The following is a 17,638-nucleotide window of genomic DNA, read 5'->3' on the forward strand; positions in this document are numbered from 1 at the left end:
GGCCAAGAGAATTCCACCACATCCCCATTTATCATTTTCAGCACCCTGCTATCTGATAGATTTAGGAGGATAATTGTGAGATGACTGTACAATTCTGTGATTATAAGCATATAAACCCATTACAAAACAATTATTGCCTCTGGGTGTACTATAGGAGTAGTAGAATGAAAAAGAGATAAATCAGAATTTTCAATAAAAAAGGATGCTTAAATTTTGCCAGAGTGTGTAAAGCCATTTGCTGTGATTTGCTAAAGCGACAAGGGTAGGTCTTTCAAAAGGTTTATCTTAGAAGCTGCTGTATATGGATGACTTCTTTAAATATTTAAAGCAGAGCTGGCCTAACAATGAGGCAAAGTTAGGCAGTGGCCTAGAGAAGCAGCTTCTAGGGCTGCAGCAAAGTGTAACCGCAGTTACAACAAAACAATAGGTCTTGACAGCGACACAAACACACACAAAAAAAATCAATAGATCCTCTATTTTTTTACATCAAAGGCCCAAATTTATGGAATGCATTGCCCATCGAACTTTGTTTAATACAGAATATGATTCAGTTTAAAAAAGCTTTTAAAAACTCAATTATTTTTTCATGCCTTTGGTTCCTTTGATGTATGATATCATTTTGTTGTCAATAACATTTGAATTCAATTTGCAGTATGCTTCATTGTAAGAGTAATATAGCAAATGATTGTATAGTATTTTTACAGGAAATAAATAATTTTTACTGTTATGTTTTATGGTATTTTGTATGTGTTTTGTTCCCCGCTTAGACATTTACAGACATAGCGGGTTATAAATAAAGTTTTATGATTATTATTATTATTAATAATAATCCATATTTTTACCTGCAGGACAAGGATAGGCAATTTTCAAGTTGCTCACTTGTAAATGACTTTTGGAACTATCCCTCATTACATGTGTGTGTCTGTGTATGTGTGTACATTTATATATGTATGTTAGTCTAATCATAATTGCAAAGTTTAGCCAAAAAAAAAGAGCCCAGCTCAAACAAACCAATGCAGGAGGGGGATCCCATGGACTAGAAGCCTGAAATCAATGGGGAGGGGAGGGGGGGGGGCAAGGCTGAAGGTTCATTTAGGGCACCTAATATTCTTGTAACTGGCCCTAGTCTGCAGATCTATGATGTGACTGAACATTTGGTAGCAGGTGACTATAAATGTTAGCCAGAGGTTTTATGTAGCAGAGATTTGGGGGTGGGGGTGGGGTGAGAGTGGGGGAGGGGAGTTGCACTGTAAATCTGGGGCCTCTTTGAACATGATCTGAAATGTTAGCCATGGGCAGGCGACACAAGGAGCCTTCCCAGGCAGAGCACCTGATGGAGGGGGCTCACTGAACAGTTTAAATGCCCCAGTCTCTTTGTCATTCAATAAATCAATCAGAAACAAGTGGAAAAAGGCGACTGTTTTAGGCAACAATGGTCTTTTTCTTTGTGGATGCTGGCTGATAGTCTGCTTCCCTTTAATAAAAACAGATAAGATCTAAATTGTGGTACATTGGAGAGGTAGGTAGCTCAGTAGTGGTGAACATAATGCTCCCAGCTCTGCCTCCCAGGCTGTCAATGCCATTGGGTAGCCTCAGAGGGGAGAGAGAAACAGTTATTATAGACATGAGTTGTTAGTCCTCACTGGGGAATCGGCAGGTAATTAAAAAAAAAAGCGGAAATGGCAGAAAAGTCAAACTGGGGAGTAACAAAAAAAAGGGAGGGGCATTGACTGTTAATATACACATACAATAATATACACATATCCGTTTACGATAAAAAGCAAACCTACCCCAAACCTACAACTGAGGCTCCCCCTCACCCTAAAACAAACCTCCCTAGAGTGGAAAATTCAATCAGAGAAAGGAAATTAAGCAAACCAAAGGTACAGAGGTTACATGTCCATGAGTGAGCAAGAAAATAATGACCACCCTCCCCCCCGCCCGGAACAGATAAAGAGAAACCGGCTCGTGCTAATCAGAGCGAAAGAGAGCTTAAGAGCAGCAGAAACACGCTGTGTGCACTGCGTGCTTTCGCTTGTCTGCACTAGCCACCTCCAAATTCTCACACATTTCATCAGCACTCCGGGCCACTCGTTACTCCGGATGATTTTAAGAGGAAGACACGGGCTGCTCGCCAAATACGAGCACACCTCCCCTGTTCCAGAGATTCAGCTACAAGAGAAATAAATCCTATTTCATCAAGGGGGGGAAAAAAGATGCCAATAGGTGAAAATGTGCGCTTTGCAGACCGTGGTTGCTTTCTGAGCACTTTCCCCCCTCTATACGGTACACGCCCCAGCAGTGGAGGAGAAGAGCACTGAACCTGAGGGGATTCTTCAATTCAGTGCTTTCTGGTGCCGTCTGGGATCACCGTCTTCCTCTCCGCCTATACGTTCCCATCACTAAACTTACTATGTGACACGCATACAAATCCCCAGTGAACCCTGGGCTAGGAAGAGATCCGAGGCGAGAGAGCAAAGCTGCACGCTTTCCGGATTGCTCCTGGGGATTTAGAAACACCGAGTGCCCGACCGGGGTGGCTCAAAGCACGGGGGTGGCTTTTGCTTTTTTTTCTGTTTCGCCTTTGATACCTTGACCTGGAGCTCTTCTGTCTGGATTAGCACGAAATCTGAAACTACTGCCTGCACACCGGGAAGGGAAAACAAAACAAAAATCTTGGGGTATTGATTGATTTGGAAACTACAAGCGAGGAACATGAACAAAAAGACGAGGCGCTGGATTTTCCATATCTTTCTCAGTCTAGGGATTGTATATATCAAGACTGGGTAAGCAACACTGTCTGCTGATCAGAACTATTCAAACTAAGCAGCATTGATTGAGAAAAAAATGTCTCTCCTTCTGTCTTTGTGTGGCATGGGAAAATGAGATCTCCCGGGTTTAATTCTCTGACCCGTGCATAGGTTTGTGTAAGAAATCGTTTCGAATACGCAATGTGACTATCAGTACGCGTGAATGTTTACGATTACCTGCAGACTGTCAGCAGGTAGCTCAGAGGTCGACTAAAACTTTCCTTTACAATAGCTCATTTTGAAATGAAATTCCAGTCTTCGTCAAGTGTTGATTTAAAGCCACTTATCAATCTATCTGAGCACTGCATGAATTTCCTGCCGCACCGGCTGAAAACCATTCTCCCTTCGTCCACTTCTAAAAATTATCTGTCAATCATCTAGTCTGCGAAACAGTCAAAAGATGTGATCGCAGGCATAATTAGCGGTGAAAAAAGAAAGTGCTGCGGAATTTAGTTCTAGTTAACTGCGATCAATAGCTTAATCGGTGTGACTCCGGATTATCAAGAGGTGGAATGCTAAAAAGTCACTTCGCAGCCCATACAAACCCAGATCAACTCAATTTTAAAACACCCCTTGCCCCCCTTCTCCCAACCCTGCAATTATCCTGGATATTTCTTTCCATCTATACAACTTTTACTGAATAAGACAGTGCTCCTTCCCCCCCCCCCCTTAAATGCACATGTCCCAGGCAAGTCCTGGAGCTGCCCTACTGTAAACTCTTTAATTTATGAGTCAGGAAGTTTGGTCACGTTTTGGCTTGAGTCGGCACGGACTTTATCTCTGTTTTAATTATAGCAAAAAAAAATGATAGGGGAAAAAGGCGAGGCTGAGACCTCCGTGAAATTTACACACAATCTTTCCTTTAAACGTCATTATTCTATTATTATCGGGCACATTTGGGGGGGAAAGGGGTGGGGGGGTGGGGGTTAGGCACAAGAAAAACAGAAAGTTTTGTGCTGCACTGCAGTACCTTAACTATTACTCCAGGGGCAAAATGTTGTTTCTCCAAAGCCACTGTGGGTAGCTGGTGCAGTAATACACAACATTTTAATGAGTTGCTTTACCGGATCTCAAAAAAGTGCCACAATTAACTTTCCGTCCGCGGATAGGAAAATCCCAACTGTACCTGAATGCACCTGGCCTTGACCTGCTGCTAAATCCACAATTCATTCCCTTTCTTTACATGATGTTGTGCTTCTAAAACCAAATAAACCAACTGAAATGTTCTCCTGCTGTGGTTCAATGTTATTAATACACCGGCATTTTTTTTAAAGGAAATAGATTGATGCTGCCTTGATTATTTCATTCCGAGTCTGAAAATCATAATATTGTTTTTATGCTTGCTTGTTTTCTGTCTTTGTTTCTTCTTCCAGGGGCTTTTCCTCTGTGGTGGCTCTAGGGGCCAGTATAATCTGTAACAAGATCCCGGGTTTAGCGCCTAGGCAGAGGACAATCTGTCAGAGCAGACCGGACGCTATTATAGTGATCGGAGAAGGCGCTCAAATGGGAATCAATGAGTGTCAGTTTCAGTTCAGGAATGGACGCTGGAACTGTTCTGCGCTGGGAGAAAGGACAGTCTTTGGAAAAGAGCTGAAAGTGGGTAAGTTAACTATACTATGTCTAAACCCTGAAAAGGGCTGAACTCATTGATAAGGTATGAGTTTATAAACGGTGACTAAAATTCCAGGTGCAAATCAATTTGTGCGCAGAACTTAATTGGGTAAGAAGCCAGCCAGTGCCGGTAATTGGATGTTAATGAGCAATTCTTGGTACTAATTGGCACTAATTAGGATTTACGCACATAGCCCGCTAAGCGTATTATATAAAGTGATGTGCATAAATTGGACCGCATGGATCCCAAGAGGGGGCATGGCCATGGGAGGAGCATGAGCAGGTCATGGGCGTTCCTAAAATTTACATGCAGTGTTATAGAATATGCCCAATCTGCACCTAAATTAGTCGTGGATTTAGTTGGCGTAAATGGCTGCGACTACATTTAGTCGCAGGACCGGATGCTACATGCATTCTATAAACCATGCCTAACTTTAGGTGAAGTTTATAGAATAGTGCTAATTGTGGTTTTTTTCCAGCACCGATTTTTTGACACCATATATAGAATGTAGTCTTTAATGTGTACTAATCATCTATCATCTCAAAGTTACTGTAAGTAATAACGGCAAAACTGATAATCTGTATAGCTTCCCAAGGTTGAACTAGGTTTGGCATACCAAAATCTAATGAAAATGGAGAGTCCTGTTATCAAAAGCACTGGACACTGTAGAAGTAGTATTTACACTTGCCAGGGGAAAAAATTGTTTTGCTTTCAACTGGGTGCTGGAGGTAGCAAGGTCATGGAAAGCAGCAGAGGGGAATGCTGGGGCAAAACCTTTCCTGAAGCCTGGTCCAGTTTTTTAGTCACTCTCTGTTTTGTATAGTGACCCATTTCAGTCATTACACAGCAAGCTATGTGATGTCCTTCTATTTACTGTTATTTATTTATTAGGATTTATTTATCGCCTTTTTTGAAGGAATTCACTCAAGGCGGTGTACAGTAAGAATAAGTACATAAGTAATGCCATACTGGGAAAAGACCAAAGGTCCATCGAGCCCAGCATCCTTTCCACGACAGCGGCCAATCCAGGCCAAGGGCACCTGGCAAGCTTCCCAAACGTACAAACATTCTGTACATGTTATTCCTGGAACTGTGGATTTTTCCCGAGTCCATTTAGTAGTGGTTTATGGACTTGTCCTTCAGGAAACCGTCTAACCCCTTTTTAAACTCTGCCAAGCTAACCGCCTTCACCACGTTCTCAGGCAACGAATTCCAGAGTTTAATTATGCGTTGGGTGAAGAAAATAAATCAAACATGAGAAATACACAATTACAGCAGTAAAATATTCAAATAACAATACAAAGTATGGCATAGTATACTACTTACAATGTCAACACAATATGTAATAGAACATTTTAATTGACAATATAGAGTATAAGCAAAGATGGAGCATATAGATAGGTAAGAAATAGTAATTTTATTATCTTTTTTAATTTATATTTTAGAATTTCAACATAACATTCAAACATACACTTGAAAAAGAAATCAGAAAAGACAGAAATACAGAAACACCACTTAATAGGGGAAATACACATCATTTATTAGTTCACAATATTGGTAGAGTCAAGCAGGAAATATAAATATAGAAAAACAAAATAAAACCCTAACAACAAGGCAGAGGGATCCTATATAGTGACAGCCAGATTACGTGCTAACCAAAGGGGACTACTTTAGCAGTTGGACTATCCTTCTAAGCCAATAAAAATTCCAACAATTGCTTAGGTTCGAGAAATAAATCACCACCATTAAATTTTTACATGATATATAACAAGAAATTTTAACAAGTATGATGGCCCTTTCACCAAGACCCTTGGGCAAAGTCCCCCCCCCCCCCTCAAGTCCTTATGGCACCTTGGTGTCGGTCACCAAAGAAAAAACAGGAAAATATACAAACATTAGAACCGAGAAATTGTTCATACATATATCTGAAATAATTATATAACACCAAATTTCTGTCCAGTTCCAGGGCAAAAGGTTACTAACAGAGTAGATCTAAACACCCTGTATTTCCACCTTAGCCTGGATAAACTCTTCACGGTTTGCTATAGGGACAGATCCAGCATCTTGATGGCGTCCTGAATGGCGTCACAGTTGACTACTGCTGGTTTCTGAAATTCACCGAGCATCCCGATAACCTTTCTCCCAGCTATCTTGAAAAATGGGTGGAGTGAATGCGACATTCCACGCACTGACTCCCCGCTCGATGAGGCTAAATTCTGCCCCTTCACAGACAGTGCAAAAGCCAACAAACTGCTTCCCAGTCTTGGTGGAACCAATCTATCTTCTGGGCTCAAAGACACCTATTCTGCACTAAGGCTCGATTCATTGAATGTCAGGCCCTCAAAAGGCACTGTATCGGATCCATGAGTCATGATACCAGCAACCTCGAAGAAGGTCTGAATCAGCTCATGAACAGAACTTTGCACCCATGGGTAGGTATGTATCTGACCTCTGTTCTTCCCCATTTTAACCAGCACAAATGGGGAGAAAATGGCTTAAAACAGACACCAGCACAGGAACTGACTCATAGCACTTTTGCCTCAAACACCATCTTGACTCCTGCAGGTTTGGGGCACTCTTCACCTGGTTTCACCTCAGAGCCTGTCTGATATGGGTGGCCCTACAGCAAAGCGCTCTGAGTCATTGAAACACACAAGTCCCGCCGCCACTACAAGATAGTGTCCCTTTGGAGGGGTTAGTGATATTATTATCTATTGAACAAATTGCTTTTCATACTCTAAGCAAAAGGGTGTTACCAATGTTGTGCTACAAGATTGGGTCCTGGGTCTAGTTCTTTTAGGAAAGGATTACCTTTTGGTGGATAATACCCTGGAAGGTGTAGAAAATGTGAGGAGGGATCTAACGAAGCTTGAAGAACCATTTAGAGTTTAGCAGCTAAGATTTAATGCTAAAAAATGCAGGCTCACGTATCTGGGCTTAAAAAAACAACAGCAGAGCAGTACATTATGGGGGTGGGGGGAGAAGTTCTTCGATGCACACAAAGAAAGAGCAGAATCCAGGGGTGATTGTATCCATAATATGTGTTAAAGGACACTAAAGTGACTTAAATTACTGTAATGCCATGAGACCTAAGCCACCGCAACTACATAGTAATGAAATGCACAACATGTAAATACACGTAAAGCAGTTCATTACTATGTAAATTCTATAATGCAACTAGCAGTTATTTAACCATCCTGGGAGCATCAGACCTCACAGCACAGCTCCCTGCTCCCAGGTTGCATTTTAAAGGGGCTGAAGCGCAGTCCCTCCCCCTCCTCCCCAAGCAGCACATGCACCCTTCCCCAATTACATTCTATTCTGGGCAGAACCCAGAAGAGAGGAGGGAGAGAGGAGATATGATAGAGATGTTTAAATATCTCAAGGGCATTGATGTAGAGGAAGTGAGCCTTTTTCAACTTAAGGAAAGCTCTGGAACGAAGGGGCATATGATGAAGTTAAGAGGGAATAGGCTTAGGAGTAATCTAAGAAAGTATTATTTCACAGAAAGGGCGATGGAAGCGTGGAATGGCCTCCCGGTGGATGTTGTGGAGTCGAGGACTGTCAGAATTGAAAAAGGCATGGGATAAGCATGTGGGATTGCTTAGGAAAAGGAAGAGTTAGGGGTTACAGAGGATGGGCAGACTGGATGGGCCATTTGGCCTTTATCTGCCATCATGTTTCTATGTTTATCACATCACTCCAGAGCAGCACCACCCCTGAACAGACTCCCCCCAATTAGACCCCCATGATTACAACCCCCCCCCAGTCACAATTCCCAAGATCAGATCTCCACTCTCTATCAGACCCCCACCACCAAAAGGACACTCCTATCCCTTGAGGGCCTACTGTCCTGTACCTGGTATTATACCGGGTCCCTGGGGAGGAGTGATCCCCACTTGTTCCTGCCCTTGCTGGTACTACTTCTCAAAATAGTACTCCTTATATAGAAACTTGACCCTTAGTAGTAGTATCATGAGACTACCACTAGGGGTGTCATTTTGAGAGGCAGTGCTGGCAAGGGCAGGAACAATTGGGGATTGTTGCTCTCTCAGAGACTCACCATTCTGGTGAGCAGGCCCCTGGAGGTGGGCATCTGATTGAAGGGAGAGTCTGATCAGGGGTGGGTGTCTGATGAGGGGGTTGGGGTCAGGGGGTTGGGATCATGGGTGAGGGGTCTGATTGGGGAGGAATCTGATAGAGGGGGTGTGCAGTTGCTGCCTGGGTGGGGGGGGGGGGTGAGTGGGTAGGGTGCAGTTGCTACCTGTGGGGTAGAGGTTGACCTGGTTTCGGTTTCAGTTATGGTGCTGAAACTGGCCCAAAATCCGCTTTTCTGCCAATTTTCAGTTTTGGTTTTGGCCAAAAGGCTACGGTCATGGTTTTTGGTAGAAGCTGAAAATTTGTGCTTTGTCCTGTTTGTCTCCCTCCCCCTCTTCCCTGAACAGGAGTTGCCTCTCCCCCATGCCCATCTGTAGGTGCCCCCCCTCCTTGGGCCTATCTTACAATCTCTGATGGTCTAGAGGTGTAGTCAAGGCATGAGTGATCCCCAGTCACTCCTGCCTATGCTGGCTTTGCTCTCAAAATGGCTGTCATTATCTCTAGTGGCAATCTTGCGAGACTGCTGCAAGAGGTCTCAGCAGCCATTTTGAGAGTAGAGCTAACACGGGCAAGAGTGACTCCTGCCCTGAATATACCACTAGACCACCAGGATTGCAAGGTAGTTTGGGGGGAGGGGGCTGCTTTTTTTGGGGGGAGGGGGGTATAATGCGATTACAAGTAATGCAGTTATGATTTTGCATAGTAGTTTATATGGCAAATAGAGTGCTCCAAATAAATGCCTTTCATCTAAAACTTTAGCAGGAATTTAAGTCTGTAAATTTAGGATGATAAGCTCCTTAGGAATTAGCTTCTCAGCTGTCACTCCAAATGTGGTGCAAAGTCAGCCATTGTAAAAACACTGTGGCTTTTAGTTTCAGTTTTCATTAGCTGAGGTTCATGTGTGCACAGGCTATTTTGTTTGGAGGTAAAATATGATCTTTCATTATTTAAACTATTTTATATATATATATATACTCTGGATTGGATACTAGTTAGGCGATTCTAAAGAATTTCCAGGCTCCATTGGGTATGATGAAGATGCAGTGTTTTAATCAAACCTGTGGCATGTTGAAGCTAGATTCTATGAGAGAGGAACCTGCAGTGATTGTTTTCAAGTACGAGTACTGTTAGTAGGGAAATGATATTACAATGAAATGAATTTTATATATTAGAAAATAATTTTAGAAATATATTGAGTCAGATTGTAATTTTTCAGATCATACAGTCCTCACATTCAGTGACATCGATGTGCTTTTCTATTCTGGATTGTGCATCAGGCAGGTATAATATTCGCAGTGTAGACCAGTGTCTGGACTCCTTTATCCTATCATAATAAGAATGTATATTATGCTTGTCCTTGATCAGTTTCATAACTAAATACAAAACGGGAAGCATCTCAATGCTACTTTCTCTTGTTGCTTGTACACAGTTTGGGTAAGCATAAAAAGCCAGTAATCATGATGTTTTTTTTTACATGCTCTCACAGAGTTTCTGTCTCAGAGGATATATAACTACATCTGCATTAACTTGGGAACTTAAACATGTCAGACTTGTTGAGAAGTCCTTATTAAAATGGTTCTCCCAGTTGTAAGTCTGTGCTTGCAGTTCCTGGGGTTGGAGAGTAATAATCTCCCATGGGTTTAGGAGAGAACTGCCAACTGCAAGCTATAAAAATCCCTAGTGGGCCTCACTGGTTCACATTCACACAATCAATCTTTAGTTTTCGGGTTTGGTTTTGGCTTTGGCTTTGGCCAAAATCAGGCGATACGTTTTGGCTGCTGTTTCGGTTTCTGTCGAAAGTGGTTGGACAGTTTCAGAACAAAGAGGTCACTGGATGTGGAGCAACAAAGATCTCCTATGAACATAGAAGGAAAAGTAGAAAGAAATGTCCGAAAGAGTAGGGTGGATGGATGGCTCTTCAAGCACAAACCAGGGAATCAAGAAGTCTATAGAACACAATGTTTGTTGTTGTAGGTACATTTGTAGACGCTTCCACAATGAAGACTCGTCATAGAGCTATGTCTCAGCATAGCCACCTGCCTCAATAGACTTCTTCATTTCCTGTTTTGTGTTTGAAGAGCTGTCCATTCACCTTACTCTTTTGGACAGTTTCAGTAGCAGTTTTGGTTTTGGCCGAAACTGAAAAAGCAGTTTCGGTCAGCCTGTACTGTGGAGGATGTGATCAGGGGCAAGGTGCAGCTTGGGACAAGTAAGGAGGATCTTTAAGGGGAAGGAAGGGATTGCAGTTGAGCACTTGGTGTGGATGGGCAGGCTGGATGACATGCATGATCTTTTTCTACCCTCATGTTCTGCTTCTGCGTGCAGGTTCAAAGCTTTCATAGTTTCTTTCGTTTCTGTGGATATGTTAAGAGATTTTTCCCATTTGGCTTGATGTGCCAAAGGTTTTTCCCTCTTATTTGGGTCTGTAGAGAAAATGCTATATACATCTGGCCCATTCTGCAATTTCTTTAATAATGCCATCTATTCACATAGATATAGCCTAAAGTTTCTGATGCAAACAAGAAGAAAGCTTTCTTTATGGGTCACCCATGACTGTTCTTAGAAGAGTACAACCTTGAGAGGGGAAGCAGAATGCTCAAAGAAATAGCTAATCTTTACTAGAAAGCAGACTGAGTAACTTACCTTTCAAAAGCAACTCTGATAAAACTCTCAGCAAACAGTGCAACTGACATGGAAAAGGAGAGAAAGAGCATAACAGGCAATGGGACTAATATTTTTCCCCATAGACATAAGCCGCTGGATTCTATATATTGCACTACGCGTATTCTATGACAGCATGCATAACTTAATTGGAGCAGAGGAGTAACCTAGTGGTTGGTGCAGTGGACTTTGATCCTGGGGAATGGAGTTCAATTCCCACTGCAACTCCTTGTGACTCTGCAAGTCACTTAACCCTCCATTACCCCTGGTACAACTTAAGTATCTGAATATATGTAAACCACTTTGAATGTAGTTGCAAAAACCTCAGAAAGGTAGTACATCAAGTCCCATTTCCCTTAACAAGCCAATCAGCATTTTTAACAGCACTTAACATCAATAATAAGCGCTAATTGACAATAATTAGAATTAAGTGTATAACTCGCTATGAGGCTCATTTTCGAAAGAGAAGGATGCCCATCTTTTGACACAAATCGGAAGTGGGCATCCTCACAGGGTCCTCCAAATCGGTATAAATGAAAGCCGATTTTGGACGTCCCCAACTGCTTTCCGTCGCAGCGACGGCCAAAGTTCAAGGGGCATATCAGAGGCGTAGCGAAGGTGGAACTTGGGCATGCCTAACACATGGACATCCTCGACCCATAATAATAAAGGGCATCCCTGACAAGCACTGGGACGATTTTACCTGGTCCTGTTTTTCTTATGACCAAGGCAAAAAATGGTGGCAGAAATGACCAGATGACCACCAGAGAGAATCGGGGATGACCTCCCCTTACTCCCCCCCCCCCGTGGTCACTAACCCACTCCCACCCTCATAAAATATCTTTAAAAATATTTTTTGCCAGCCTCTATGCCAGCCTCATATGTCATAGTCAGGTCCATGACAGCAGTATGCAGGTCCCTGGAGCAGTTTTAGTGGGTGCAGTGCACTTCAGGTAGGCGGACCCAGGCCCATTCCCCTCCCTACCTGTTAAGTTTGTGGAGGAAACAGCGAACCCTTCAAAACCCACCAGAAACCCACTGTACCCACATCTAGGTGCCCCCTTCACCTGTAAGGGCTATGGTAGTGGTGTGCAGTTGTGGGTAGTGGGTTTTAGGGGGGTTTGGGGGGCTCAGAACACAAGGTAAGGGAGCTATGTTCCTGGGAGCATTTTATGAAGTCCACTGCAGTGCCCCCTAGGGTGCCTGGTTCGTGTCCTGGCATGTCAGGGGGACCAGTGCACTAGAAATGCTGGCTTCTCCCACGACCAAAGGGCTTGCATTTGGTTGTTTCTGAGATGGACATCCTTGGTTTCCATTATCGCCGAAAATCAGAAACAACCAAGTCTAGGGACGACCATCTCTAAGGACGACCAAAATTTCAAGATTTGGGCGTCCCCGACCGTATTATTGAAACGAAAGATGGACGTCCATTTTGTTTTGATAATATGGGTTTCCCCGCCCCTCCATCGGGACATTGGGCGTCCCTTTCGATTATGCCTCTCTAAGCATATTCTGTAATGCACAGCACCTAAGTTCTAATGCACGGAGCCAAAAAGGAGCATAGTTAAGGGTGGGGAAATGGGTGTTTCGTGTACGTTCCAAAATTTACACACACTGTTATAGAATATACCCCTCTGTGCCTAAATCTGTGTGCTGGTATTTACTCTACATTTCCCTTTGTGTAAATGGATGTGTGTAGTTTTAGGTGCTGGGTTATCAACTAAGCATATTCTATATACCATGCCTAAATCTAGGCACCTCTTATAAAATACACTTAGGTGGAAATTTATTCTACGCAGAATTTTTAGACGCCATATATAGAATCTAGCTCATGGAGGGCAAATCTATAACATGGTGTTTACTTCAGGTGCTTGGTATTGTAATAACAAAAAGTAGGCACCCACTTTTCTTTACAGAATATTGTGGCAGACATTGTGCGTACATTCCGGTGTGGCCACTTACACCAGCCCTATAGCTGGTGTAAATGCTCATGGCTAGCCCCCTAATTCTATACATAACATTCAAAATTGTGTGCGCAAATTTAGGTGTGTGTCTAATTTGTGCATGCAAATTAATTGAACAATGAGCCAATTATTGCCAATAATAGGGTGTTAGCACCCAATTATTGGCACTAATTGGCAGTAATTAAAATTTACACGTGCATCTTTATAATTGCTATTCTATAAAGATGTGCATACAAATTTATGCATGCCGATCCAAAAAGGGGCATGGGCATGGGAGAGGTGTTCCTGGAATTTGCATGCAGTATTATAGGGAGATCCGTGCATATATTAGATGTCACTTAGTGTAAATCCTCGCAGCTACAGTTGGGCACAGATCTCAGTTCTAAGCGATATTATGTAAAAGGCATCCAACTTGGACTGTTCATAGAATGACACAAGGTGTATATTTTTAACAGTGCCCAAATGTTAAAATAAAGTTTGGACAGTTCCTATTTATGTAGACCTGGAGAAAGCCACTGCTTATCCCTTGGTTTAAGTAGTATAGAACCTTGCTACTTCTTGTGATTCTGCTAGGTACTTGTGACTTGGACTGACCACTGTTGAAATCAAGATGCCAGGCTAGATAGACCCTTGGTTTGGCCTAGTGGAATAATTCTTACGCTATGTTCTTGTGAACTGTTGTCTGTCGTGTTAATGTGTCCTGTGAATGTTAGCAGTTCTATTGGAGGGATGCAGCTTGAGATGCCAGAGGAGAACTTTTCTGCTGAGAATTTACAGGGAGATCACCCTGCAGGATTCAAGGGTGTTGGAACCATTGGGAAGACTTCAGTTGGAGGATCATCACTGGGGTTCTGCAGACCTGCAACTCGGAAACGTTTCTAGGTCATGTTGACACCTAAAGAGAAGTCTTATATGGTAGAGATAGACCCTGACAAGAAGTGGCATTAGAGAGGATGTTGAACTTCACTGTTTTTCACATTGAGGTCGGGAAAGTCATAACCAACCTAGATAGCAGATTACGGGATGTATAGATTATCTGATTAATCCTTTGAAAGATTTGAATTCGCGTTCTTTGGTTCGTGAACAAAAAGTTGCAAATGTGAATAATTGTCTACAAGTTCTACTCATTTTCTGAATTCTGAAACTGTTGATTGCTAAGGCCAATCTTTTGAGAATTCAGTGAAAAGGAACAATTTGCACCTCAGTTTTCCCTATCTGGCTATTATTCCATGTCTAGCTATATTTAGGATGTATTTAATGGATTCTAAAAGCCCCTGAATCTAACATTCCACTTATGGCTAAGTTGTACTGCCTACCTGTTGGGAAATGATGGAAAGGATCCACAGACTGAGATGATATGGGACATATCTCCATTGATAGCTTGGAACTAATTCAATGTTTGAAATTTTCAAGAGAAACAACTATGGGATGGGCCACCTTGATTGCAGGTTTTGCTTTTGAGTCAGTTTTCCTGTTTTGAATGTAATTGTTGTACAATTCATTTCTTTTGCAGTTGGTCCTGCTTGCTCAGGAATATGTATTCTTTCTTTATTTCTTTGAAAACGCATAATAAAAAATAATATTAGTATATGGGTTCCTTAGAATTTGTTTGGTGAAACCTCTTTCTATATTCTATTTATATTTGAATGGATTAATAACTATTTTTGAATATGTGAATATCTCTCTATTTCTTTAAGAAATAGAGGGTTCTATCCTGGTAAAGTTATCTAGATAAGTTTTTTTATTTATTGGGATTTATTAACTGCCTTTATGAAGAGATTCACCCAAGTCGGTGTACAGCAGGTGCAGTTTAACATAAAACTTACAATTTTGCTAACAGCATAACAATAGTAAAATAACCAAGAATAAACATAAATACAATAAAAGAGGTAAACTTGAAAATAGTAAATTGAAATCTAATAATAGAAACAGTATCAAAAATATACACATTTAACAGCACTGGAATTCAAATACCAGAGAAATAATACAATGTTAGCATAATACTAATGATACATCTAATAAGCATGCATTAGAATATTCAACTAACGTAGATGTGATGCAAAAGATTTTCTGCAATATGGCTTACCATATAGCTGAAAGCAGATATATGATGGGAACAAGTTATGCAGATAACCTTAACCAAATATGCAGTGAACTCAACCATAAAAATCCAGTCACTACATAACAGCAGTTAATGTTATTCAAATAACATTATCTCCGTTATTTTGGTAACCTGCTTTTTCTGGTTACATTTAATTGGATAACACTGATATTCACTGCCGTTTGCTTAAACGAAGCTGCATCCTAAAGGTCCCTAGTGCCTTCTCGAAGTTGGCTGGACAAAATTTGAAAGGTCTGCAGGGCTGGATTTTTAAATCAAAATTTATAGAAAGATGACTGCATGAAGATAAGTATCAAGTACATAGTAGGGGTGTGTAGCCAAATAGTTTTCATTTCATTTTTGTTTCCCATGTTGCTTACAGAAATTTTCGTTTTGTTCCTTTTTTTCATTATGGGAGTAATATCATTCATAGTGTGCCCTCTTTTGGAAAGAGTGTGCACTCTTCCAAAAAGGCTTGCAGTAATTGCAAAAAGAGTGCACAATTCTGAGAGAGTAAAAGGGGCACTAAATTTGTTGGACTTCTTTGGCCTTAGGATAATTTGCCTGTGTTTGCTTGCATTTACTTGTATTTGCTAAATTTTGTTTGCTTATGTTATTATTTTACTTTTATGTGTGTGCTTGATGTATTTTGCTTATGTTGTAAAATTGTTGAAACTATAATATATTGTGCTGTATGTTTGAATTTTTACTATATGTAAATCGTGTTGACGGCCTTAGACAATCAATCAAATAAATGCAACCTTAAACTTTGAACATAGAACCTACAATTTCAGGGTTTTTTTCTGTTTCAGTCAAAAAATGACACAAAACAATATGGGAAATATTGTTGATATTTCCCATGTCGTTTCAAATTAACGCACATCTGTAGTGCCTAGATGTGAACCTGTAAGATGTGATAGAATAAGTATGTATATAAGAGAAAGAGGATAAGTTGAAAGATAAACGGGAAGCACGCTTAAATGAGGATAAGAGAGATGGTGGATGTGATTCTAGGTATTAGAGTAGTGTTCCAAAATTGTGGATGAGGCAGAGCCACCAAGAGACTGAACCGGGCCAGGGGCAGGGCCACCGCCCCCCACGATTGTTGACGCTGCTGCCTCCCTCAAAATTATCATCCGCTGCCGCCGCCTCCCCAGACTGCTGCCTCAATTCAAATACCTTGGCTGGCGGGGATCCTGAGGCCCCGCCAGCAGAAGACATCTTCCTTTAGCACTGACTCTTCACTCTGCCGATTGCCTACCCTTGCTTTTTCTCTCAGGGTGTGCTTGGTTTCAATACCGAACATGTGCGCCCGAGAGGAAAAGCAGCCGCTCAGCAAGCAATGGGAAAAAGAGCAGCGCTGGAGGAAGAAGACCTGCAGTGTCTGCTCCTCCGGGTCTTCCCCAGCCTCCAAGGGCAGCCTGGCGCTGGAGTTTTTTTCTCTCCTGCATCTGCCGTGACGCGATCACTTGCAGGAGTGAGAAAGAGTCCCCGGCGCCAGGGCCCTCTTGGAGGCCTGGGCCCGGGGAATTTTGCCTCCCTTGCCCCCCTCTCGGCGGCCCTGTGATCAGGACCCCAAAAGGGTCACACCATCAGTAAATGGGGGCACAGAAGAACTTCTCCTGTTGCCTTTGACTTTCACTGTGACCTTTGCTCAGAAATGGCAGCCAGTATGGGGCCTGTGAGTCAGCGAATGTCCACAGACCCAGCCCCCTCCTCCTATGCATTTAATTTCAGACCGGTACTGGGATTTGTGAGTGCACACTGATACACAGGTCCCTGTGTCGATTGCTACTACTGCTTTCCTCATCAAATAAAGTGAAGGCAGAAGGTAGTTGATAACGGATGGAAAGAGAGTGAGGCCTGCTCTTTTGTTTTCATCATTATCTGGGGTCACATACATTTTTAACTGTTAAAATATGGTTACACTCGATTAGAGTATGGCAGGCTATTTTTGAAAATGATTTCTGGAGAGGGAAGTGCCACAACCCTTTGAAAGCTGCTTTTCCATGAAACATTTAGGCAGTGTTTCAAAAGAAGGGAAGGTTGTTAAACTAATTTTTAAGAGGTCTTATGGGATAATGCTAACAAAGATGATTTGCTCCAGTTAGACTTTCTATTTTTCACAATGTGTAAAAATTACTTTGTTGTTGCATACTCGTTTGCATAGAATCTAATATGGTAGTGTTTCGTTTGGACTTATGCCAGTTTCAAGCAGGAGTAATTATATTTTTGTATTAGGGCCCCAGGAGGCCAATAGAAGCACGTGTGCAGTGGAAGGTGTTAATGATCTATCTATGATGACTTCTCTTCATTCTCATTCTGGATCTTTTTAATGGACCCTGAAAATATTTTCCTTTTTGATAAATATCTTCCTGATACCTGTTTTTAG

The 17,638-nt window shown here is 41.9% G+C and overlaps 1 protein-coding gene across 1 annotated transcript in view; it reads left to right on the forward strand.

Annotated features, from left to right (window-relative positions):
* Positions 1–2,144: 2,144 nt before the first annotated feature.
* Positions 2,145–17,638, forward strand: part of WNT7A (Wnt family member 7A) — a 72,162-nt gene continuing 56,668 nt past the window's right edge. The window contains exons 1-2 of the mRNA XM_030207604.1: positions 2,145–2,786; positions 4,184–4,410. Of these exons, the coding sequence (XP_030063464.1) occupies positions 2,716–2,786; positions 4,184–4,410 (298 nt within the window). The 5' untranslated portion in view covers positions 2,145–2,715. The remainder of the gene's footprint in view (positions 2,787–4,183; positions 4,411–17,638) is intronic.

This window comes from Microcaecilia unicolor, chromosome 6, assembly GCF_901765095.1.
Source record: "Microcaecilia unicolor chromosome 6, aMicUni1.1, whole genome shotgun sequence".
In the NCBI taxonomy this organism is placed as follows: Eukaryota; Metazoa; Chordata; class Amphibia; order Gymnophiona; family Siphonopidae; genus Microcaecilia; species Microcaecilia unicolor.